The sequence below is a fragment of the Triticum aestivum genome, chromosome 3A (assembly GCF_018294505.1).
Source record: "Triticum aestivum cultivar Chinese Spring chromosome 3A, IWGSC CS RefSeq v2.1, whole genome shotgun sequence".
NCBI lineage: Eukaryota > Viridiplantae > Streptophyta > Magnoliopsida > Poales > Poaceae > Triticum > Triticum aestivum.
This window is the reverse complement of record NC_057800.1, coordinates 584,322,278-584,331,528: the sequence shown is the minus strand read 5'-3', so window position 1 is coordinate 584,331,528 and position 9,251 is coordinate 584,322,278. Positions and strand designations below refer to the sequence as shown.

Genomic DNA, 9,251 nt, shown 5'->3' with positions numbered 1-9,251 from the left:
GCGGCGGGGTGTTAGCTATATAGATTAGAACCCCCACTCGCCCACGTCCTGCATGCTCCTGTACACGATCTCCACGATCAACCACGCGCCCTCGCTAGCGCTCGGCGCTCCCTCTGTACTGACCCTGTATAAGCAGAGATCAATCACAGCACCACCTAAGGTGGATTGCTCATTCTTTCTCTCGTCCACAGTCAACACCTTTAAAAACAAGCTATTACACGCTTTGCGGATATGATCAACAACAAACAACAGGTCAACCATGTTAGGAGAATTGGTACCCCGTAAAAAAAGAGTTGACGATGACACACAGTTATTGAATAAGCTGTTAGTGTCCTCATACAGTGATACAGAAATCTCTGTTCTGAAAGCTGACACTGAATACAGCAACCACATCAACACACGCCACTTCGTAAAATAACATGCTCCAATACATTAGATTACAAGAACTGGTGCGTTGCATCCTTTGGATACACTTGAGGCCATGCAAACATGAAGAAGCAGGCGCCATTAAGTTGTGCTTTTTTTAACACGGTACAACGTAGATGCCACATACACGCAGATACACTTATCCTTATGAGCGCACGCTGCCGCTATGAGCATCTTCGAAATACCGAACCGGCACAACATTTTGGAATTGATGAAGTCACTACAGAAAATGTGAGCACCAGCGCCAAGTCTAAAACTTGAACTATGGTGGGTTGGTTTCAGCATAAGGAACCTAATCATCTGAGCTACGCTCAAGTTGTGCCTTGGAAACGACGACCTTGATCAGGTTACCTCTATCACTGCGATAATGTGTGTAGTATGGATTACCATTTTGAGCACTACCATAATAGTCCCTGGCTTTGTTAAACAAACGCAAAGCATTGTGCCATTCTTTCTACTCTACGCAGAAGTCGGCAAACACAATGCAGCAGGTGAAAGTCGATTGTCTCGGCTGTTATGATGGGGGTGGTGTTGGCGCAGTTCCATGCGTTCATCCGTGGTGTGGTGTGCATGTTTGCCCTTCTAGTCAATTTAGTGTGGTGTGCATGATAAGGTTAATGACCTTTTCTTTTCCAAATGATCAAAATAAAAGGCTCCCCTGATAAGTGGATTGATTGGGCTATGCATACCATTAAGGGGGGAAATGTCAGTATAACGGTTAATCATAATATTGACCCTTATTTTCCTACACATAAGGGGTTAAAGCAAGGAGATTCCTTGTCTCACTTGATTTTTGATCTAGTTGTTGATCTTTGGTCATGTCCATGGACAAAGCTAGGGGTAATGGTGGCGTCAATATGCTGGAGTATGATGATGACATTGTTTTTCTTTTATGAGATGATTATAATCGTGCTCATAATTTGAAATTTGTTCTTTGTCTATTTGAACAATTCTGCCCTAAAAAACAACTTTCATAAGAGTGAATTGTTTTTTTGGAGATGCTATTAGCGACGCGGAAAACTATGCAAACATCTTTACTTGTCCTATAGGTTCTCTTCCTATGAGATACCTGGGATTATCTATTGATGACAAAATAATTAGAAATAAGAACTGGAAACCTCGTGAAGATAAAATGGATAAGAAATGCAGCAATGGGCAAGCAGAATATTTGTTAGTCCTGGTAGAATTACTTTAATAGTCTTCACTAACTGGTATCCCTTATTTTAATAGCCATCCTACCTAATGAGAAACTTCTTAGGAGAGGGTGGCTTGGTGATAACAGATGTCCATATTGCGGAAGGAATGAATCTATAAATCATTTACTCTTGTGGTGTCCTGTGGCTAAATTGCTGGAATATCATGAAGTGTTCTTTCAATCTGCATTATATACTTGATAGTGTACATGGCCTGTTCTATATTTGGTTATTAAGATTTCATGAAAATGAAAAGAACCTAGTTGTGGTTTGAATATCTGTTATTTTCTGTACTATTTGGAAACTGAGAAATAATATTATTTTTGTTAACAACAGCGTGATTGATCCTTGTACACCTGTTAATATGATTATCAAATAGCTTCATGATTGGAATATTTTGCAGAAAAACCCCATAAAGACAAAGAGCAATAAAGTGGGGCGTAAAAATGGTTGAGCTGATTGCAAGTGAAGTCTTCAAGGCGACGCACGGGTGGAGGATAGGGACCAACAGGACCATGGCTGGGTGATCTTCAGTGGAACTCTCTGTCCCTCCTACCTTTGGCTGATGTTGAAGATGTTCATTTGCTATCCTGCTTTGAAACTGTGATATGTTGATGCATGGTTAGAATTCCCTTATACTTTCGTATTACCATTTCCTGGAGACCTGGTTTGTAGGCTCCCAGGATGATGGCTTCGGAGTTTATTAGCTTTTGCAGGTTATCGGTTAGCTATATACTGATATAGCCTTTTGTGGTCTCTTGGGGGCCGTTGGGGATTAGCCCATTCTGCTCCCTCTTGATCGTGCATCCTCGTTTATGTTTCCTAGTTCTAGTTGATGTATAAGAATTTGTAGATGACTTTCGAGCTTATGTCTTGCTGTGTGATACTTGAATAACAGTGTCGTAACAGTAGCTGCACTATATATAAGCTAATGTCTATTAGGAAACCTACACGGACACACGCATCCGCACGTGCACAGAACATACACGGACTAGCAGTCGTGTTTAATCCTAATATTCACCCCCTTAAACATGACTGTCCTCGGTGTGACCTGAATCCCAAATGCGACTGCTGCTATTCGTAGTCTTTATCTTTGGCATTGCTTTTGTGGTCACTTGTAGCATTTCAGGGACCGTCTTTGCTGTCGTGAGCTCGTCCGTAGCTTGACGCCAGCGCTCCTCTTTGATCGTGTCTTCAACCTTCATCTATTCTTTGGTGCTTGGTAGACTCTCTTTCGGATCCTCGTAGGTACATCTTTTGAACCCGTGCAAGACCAAACTTCGGTCTAACATTGAGTTCCAAATTCTTGGCGCTTGCTTCAGCCTGTGAAGTGCCTTCTTGAGCTTGTAAACTTTCCCTTCTTCTTTACTCTCGTAGCTGAGGGGTTCTTTCACGTACACTTCTTCTTTGAGGTCGCCGTTGAGGAAAGCGGATTTCACATCCATATGATGAACCTTCCAATCCTCTTGTGCTGCCAAAGCTAGGAGCACTCTCACCGTCTCGATTCGAGCAACCGGTGCAAACACCTCCTCATAGTCAACTCCTTGATGTTGTACGTAGCCCTTTGCAACGAGTCTTGCCTTGTGCTTCACAATGGCACCCTTCGTGTCCTTCAACTTGTAAACCCACTTCAAACCTATGGCCTTTTGGTTCAGAGGTCGGGTTATCAAAGTCCACATGCCATTGCTCTCGGTCGCCTTCATCTCCTCATCCATGGCGTGCATACAACTTGAACTTTGCTCGCCTCTACGAAGTTCGCCGGCTCCTCAACTCCGAGTAAACACAAATCGGAGTACTCGAGTGTAACTGGCTTTGCGTACTTGTAGACTTTCTTGAGGGTCTTGTAGCGACGAGGCCCGGAAGAATCTGTTGTGGCTTGCGAAGGAGGCGACACAAATTGTGTCGGCGTCGATGCACTTGAGTAAGACCGTTGAGTCTCGGCATGGTAGATGCTGGATCGTTGGCATCCTCGTTGTCGACATCTGCGTCGTCGGCGTAGTCATCGTGACCGTGACCATCATCTTGATTGTCATCATCACTATGTGCCTCGTTGTCGATGTCGTTGCTGAGATCTCAGCCCGTGTCCTGCGCGTCGTTGTCGCTATCACCTTGCGACCCATGCGTGTCGTCGTCGGTGTCGGCACCATGATGATCACTACCATTGTGGTAACCTTGGTTGGGTGTCTTGCCAACCACCTGGACGTCCTCCCCTGCATCATCATCAGTTGAAAATTCAACTGTGAATATGTTACTGTTTGGAGCATCGTCGGCCGCTGCGCTCCAATTCCACGCTTGGTTTTCTTCAAACACGATGTCGCGTGAAATCCGTAGACGCTTGGTTCGTGGATCGTAGAAGCGGTATGCCTTGGTGCCGGAACTCCTCTCGTATCCGATGAACACCATCTTGGTGCTGCGATCGGCAAGCTTTGAGAGATGCGGCTCCGCCGTCTTCACATGTGCCACACACCCAAACGTCCATAGATGAGACACAATCGGCTTCCGTCCGTAAATTGCTTCATATGGAGTCTTGCTGATCACTGCCTTCGTTGGAGCCCGGTTGAGAAGATAGACTGCTGTCGAGACAGCTTCTCCCCAAAAATTCCCCGGCAAGTTCTTGCTCTTGAGTAAACTTCTCGCCATGTCAACGACGGTTCGATTGCGCCTTTCAACAACCCCGTTCTGCTGTGGTGTATAAGGTGCCATGAGGAACCTCTTTATGCCAATCTTCTCGCAGTAGTCGTTGAACTCGTTTCGACGTAAACTCTCCGCCGTGATCTGTCCGTAGAGCGCGAACCTTCAGCTTGTGTTCCATCTCCGTTGCAGCCTTCTGCTTCTTAAACGCTTCAAATGCATCGTCTTTAGATCGTAGGAGAACGACCCACATATATCTCGAGTAGTCATCTACCACTAGGAAGAAATACTTCTTTCCTCCGTGAGTTGCTGGGGTGATAGGGCCACATATATCACCATGGAGCAGCTCGAGTGCATCACTTGCACGATAGGTAGACTGAGCAGGGAACGGTCTGCGGTGTTGTTTTCCAACAAAGCATCCGTCACATACTCGATCAACATGGTCGATTAACGGCATCCGAGATATCATCTCCATCTTCGACATCTTCTTCAAGGCATAGAAATTAACGTGTCCAAATCTAGCATGCCATAACCACGAATCATCATCACTCTTGGCGAGCCAACACTCCGGTTGAGATTGATCAAGGTTGAGGATATAGAGCCGGTTCCGCGTGCGATTCACATGGGCTAGCACGTTTCGGAGGTTGTCGAAGATCGTCATCACTCCATTCTCAATATCCACCTTGCATCCATTCTCATTAAGTTTCCCGACAGAGATGATGTTGTTGCGAAGCCGTGGGATGTAGTACGCTCCGGTGAGTATGCGATGTTCTCCTATGAGACCCTCGAAGAGGACAGAGCCTTGCCCGCAATCTCCACATTTGAACCATCACCGAACTTGACCGAGCCTTGAACATCATATTCCAGCTCGAGGAACTTCTCCTTGCACCCCGTCATGTGGTTACTGGCACCCGTGTCTAGATACCACGACACGTTCTGGCTTCCGGATAACTTTGGTGTTACCTTTTTCTCATGAAGTAGCACCTTCCGGCTTGGTTTCACAACCACCGTTTGGACGAGATCACAAACTTTGGCCATCAGAAGACCTGGACGTTCGTCTTCCTGCTTCGTCAAATTTGCCTTGATCTCCCCTTTGTTAGGCTTCACGAGATCACAAACTTCAGCCATCAGAAGACCTGGACGTTCGTCTTCCTGCTTCGCCAAATTTGCCTTGATCTCCCGCTTGTCAGGCTCCGGACAATCCTTTGCAAAGTGACCCATCTCATTGCAGTTATAGCACTTGATCTCGAACATATCCAAGTTCCGTGGCTTCCGCTCTTTAGACCGGTTTTGCCTTACCACGACCTTGTGGCTTGCCTTTTCCTTTGCCTTCTTCGGTTTGTCCGCCGCGCTTCGCGTTGCTTGAGCCTTCGCCAATGTTGCGCCTTCCTTTGCTACTTGGGGACTCCCTATCTGCGCGTGAGTACATAAGTTGGTCACTACCTCCTCCATTGCCTTTTCGACAACCACAAGCATTCTCTTCCCATGTCCGCAAGCGTCCGATCGCCTCCGTTATGGTCATGTCATCGATGTCGTAAAGCTGCTCGAGCGTCCCGATGATGTACGTGAATTTATCAGTCACCGAACTGAAAAACTTCTCCACAATCTCGGCCTCCTCGAGCTTTGCACCAAGCGCGCGGAACTCTCCCACCAAAGTAGTCAGACGCATGGCATAGTTGTTCACCAAGTCAGTTTCCTCCATCCGCAACTTGTGAAATTGGCGCTTCAGCACTTGCGCCCGAGCCTTCGTGACGCGATCTTCTCCAATCCTCATCTCTTTGAGTGCGTTCCACGCCTCTCTTGCTGTCTTGAACTCCGCCAATGTTATCAGCACGGAATCCGGCACAGACTGGGCTATGGCAGCCATGGCACCTTCGTCGCACTCCTGGTCGACGTCGTCGTCCGTGATGGCCTCCCACACTCGAAGGGTTCGGAGAATGATCTTCATCTTCACCGCCCACACGCCATAGTTGGCGTCGGTAAGCATCGGGTACTGGATGGGGATGTTGCAATGCGCCAGTACGTTGGCGCCGCCCGTTCCTCCACCACTAGTCGCTGACTTGCCGCCCTTCTTCACCTTGTCGCCGTTCTTGTTCGCCTTGGAACCGCCGTTGACGGACTTGTTCGCTTTGGAACCACCGTCGATGGACTTGTTCGCCTTGGAACCGCCGTTGACGGACTTGTTTGCCTTGGAACCACCGTCGATGGACTTGTTCGCCTTTGAACCGCCGTTGCCGGACTTGACTCAGCGTTGCTGTCCGTCATCGTAGATCGTCGAGGTTCTGATACCAACTGTTGGCTTTTGATCACTAGATCGATTCACCCAGGATCTACTAAACAGGTACATACAAAGCTAAGCTTCTTCATAGAGTGTGTGTCTCTTTACAATATGTCAATTTTCCGGAAATTTCCATTGCTACTATAGGAATTTGGAGGAGTGGATCGCGCGAGTAGAACAGAGTGCACCCAAACGCCACAGATAAGACAGCAGCGCTCACACACATCTGTCAACGAGTAATGCAGCAGCTTATATGCAATGCAAGCAACACCGCAATTCAGAAGCTGCATTTGCCCGAGCAGAAAACAGTTATGCTCATGAGAAGCACTGCAAAAGCAAGATATGATATCCATCCACAAACACCTCAACGGCATCTAGAATCCGTTCATCTCCAGCAGATAGGTGCGCCGCTTCATCAGCGCCTTGGCCGCGAACCTGAACGGCCCATCGAACGCGCCGGACACAAAGGCTTCGGTCTCCTTCCGGCCAACGTGACACCCGCCGGCTCCATCGCTGGACGGCTTGATGACGACCAGGGTCGCGCCCTGCAGCCCCAGGCCGCCGGGCAGCTCGAGGTACGGCGCGTACTTGAGCTTCATGCTGCACGCCGGCACCTGCGTCCTGTTGGAGCACGCCAAGGCCGCCAGCCGGTTCTCCCTGAACTCCGCGAGCTGCTCCGCGCCCATGCACAGCGTCCCCTGGCCGTCGGCGTCCGCCAGCACCAGGCTCCGCAGCGTCGGATGCTCCTTGACGATCGACCGGAGCAGGTAGTGCCGCGTCGACGCGGCGATGAGGGAGCTGATGGTCCACACCACGCGCAGCTTCAGCCCGCCGTTGGTGTAGAAGGACTCCGGCATGCTCCCGCCGTCCTCCGCCGCCGACGCCTCGTGCCCGGCAGCGCCGGCGGGCTTGCGGTCGACGAGGGTGCCGCCGAGGATGACGCAGCTCTGGAGCGTGCTGCCGTACCTGGCGCGCCACCTGAGCAGCACCCCCTCCTCCGTGCCGACGTCGCCCGAGGGGAGCTCCACCCGGAGGTTGCGGACGTGGGAGAAGCCCCTGAGCACCTGTACGGGCGAGTGCTGGGCGAGCCGCGGGAACAGCGGCCGGCCGCCGCCCGCGCCGCCCGGGCCGCGCATGCCGTGGAACGGCTTGGCGATGGTGAAGAGCATGAGCTTGAGGAGGTGGGAGAAGATGTGGCGGGGCTTGGGGGGCGAGAGGTTGAGCGCGTCGTCGGGGTCGCCGTCCACGGCCACCACGCGGTCGATCTTGACGTAGACGTCGTGGACGAGCGGGACCAGGTCGCTGAAGCGCCTGCACACGGCGGCGCAGCGGCCCAGCGAGTGCACGTCCTCCAGCTTGTTGAGGATGAGCAGCACGAGCGAGTCCGGCAGGCCGTCGATCCGGTCCGGCTCCGGCGCCGCCGGGTCCGCGTGGATGCGAGCCTTGGGATGCATTTTTCAGACTGTAGACCGCTGCGAACGAACCAGCAACTTCTTTTCTGAAACAAGAACAGTAGCTATTGTAAGAGCTAAGAAGGCGGCAGCATTTGTCACACAAACTTGGTGCGCGAACGGCCTGAGCTGAGCTGAGCCAGCAAGACACATCCAATCCAACGCCAGGAAAATTGTCTCTACAACTAGTACTCCTACAATGCAACTGAATCACTCCACACACACACAAATTCATCCATGGAACAGTACTGCTATCGTGGTAAGACTAGAAACTGAACCGGGGCAGATGAACACTTACCACGAGGACGGCTGCGGGCAGCTTGGCGGCGGCGAAAACAATGGACCGGGATGAAACCGGCCGGCCCCAAATCCGGAGTTCCGCCCGGATCCCAGCTCCGGTGACCCAACCCGAGCGCGAACAAGCAGCTGCTCCAGACAGCACCGCACGCGAGCAGCCGGGAGCTTGGATTCGGGCGGTGAGCTCGCGGGAGCAGGGAAGGGGAGGGGATGTGGTTTGGTTTGGGGAATTTTCTGGCCTCGGGGTCTCGTCCGGGGGACGTATTGTATAGGAGGGGAAGCGTGCTGCTCACCACTGGGTCTGGGTGTGGCTTGGGGAATAGCGCCGCGGAGACTGCCTCGGAGGGAGGCGACGGTGTCGCTGCGGCGCGCGCACGGGCCTCCTCTAATTTAATAATAACGCCGTTTTACTCTACACGTGGATAGATAGATAGACTCGGGTGGACGCACGGTGACCGGGTCACTCACGCACGCACGCACGCGCCTTCGCCTTTGCCCTGGTCGGCAAGCTAATTTCCCCTTCGCTTTTACTACGAGAAAAGATGAGCACTAATAAGCAGAGGACGTGGCCATTTTCTTGCAGTAGTGGTACGTCCGTATGCAGGCACGTACACCTGTATCTTTTGCCTTTTCGCTTTGGTGTTAGTGGGGCGACGGACGTGACCTTTGTGCGCTCAACATGTAGCGTATCAAACAGTTCGCTTAATTTTACACCCTTCACTAAGTTTAAAGCGGTTGGTGTTTGATGTGGCGCCTGATTGCCACATGAATATAAGGTGTAGTGGATGCACGCTCCCCTCTCCGTGTTGCCCCGCGTGCGACCAAGGGGGGACCGTAGCCGCCGCCGCCGTCGGGACCCTGCTCCACCTCTCTCCCCTCCCTCACCATCGTCTAAGGGCGCGGCCAGGCAAAACCTAGTCGGCGACGGCAACGGCTGGGATTCCTTTCTCTCACTGAGCAGTGGCTTAGGAACGG

At 51.1% G+C, this 9,251-nt stretch overlaps 1 protein-coding gene across 1 annotated transcript; it reads right to left on the bottom strand.

Moving 5' to 3' along the window:
* Positions 1 to 6,592: 6,592 nt before the first annotated feature.
* LOC123062381 (F-box protein At4g18380) lies at positions 6,593 to 8,623 on the bottom strand. Its single transcript, XM_044485866.1, has 2 exons — positions 8,278 to 8,623; positions 6,593 to 8,026 (listed from the first exon to the last, which is right to left on the bottom strand). Exon 2 carries the CDS (start codon positions 7,980 to 7,982, stop codon positions 6,903 to 6,905), a length of 1,080 nt encoding a protein of 359 aa, XP_044341801.1. The 5' UTR covers positions 7,983 to 8,026; positions 8,278 to 8,623; the 3' UTR covers positions 6,593 to 6,902.
* Positions 8,624 to 9,251: the final 628 nt, after the last annotated feature.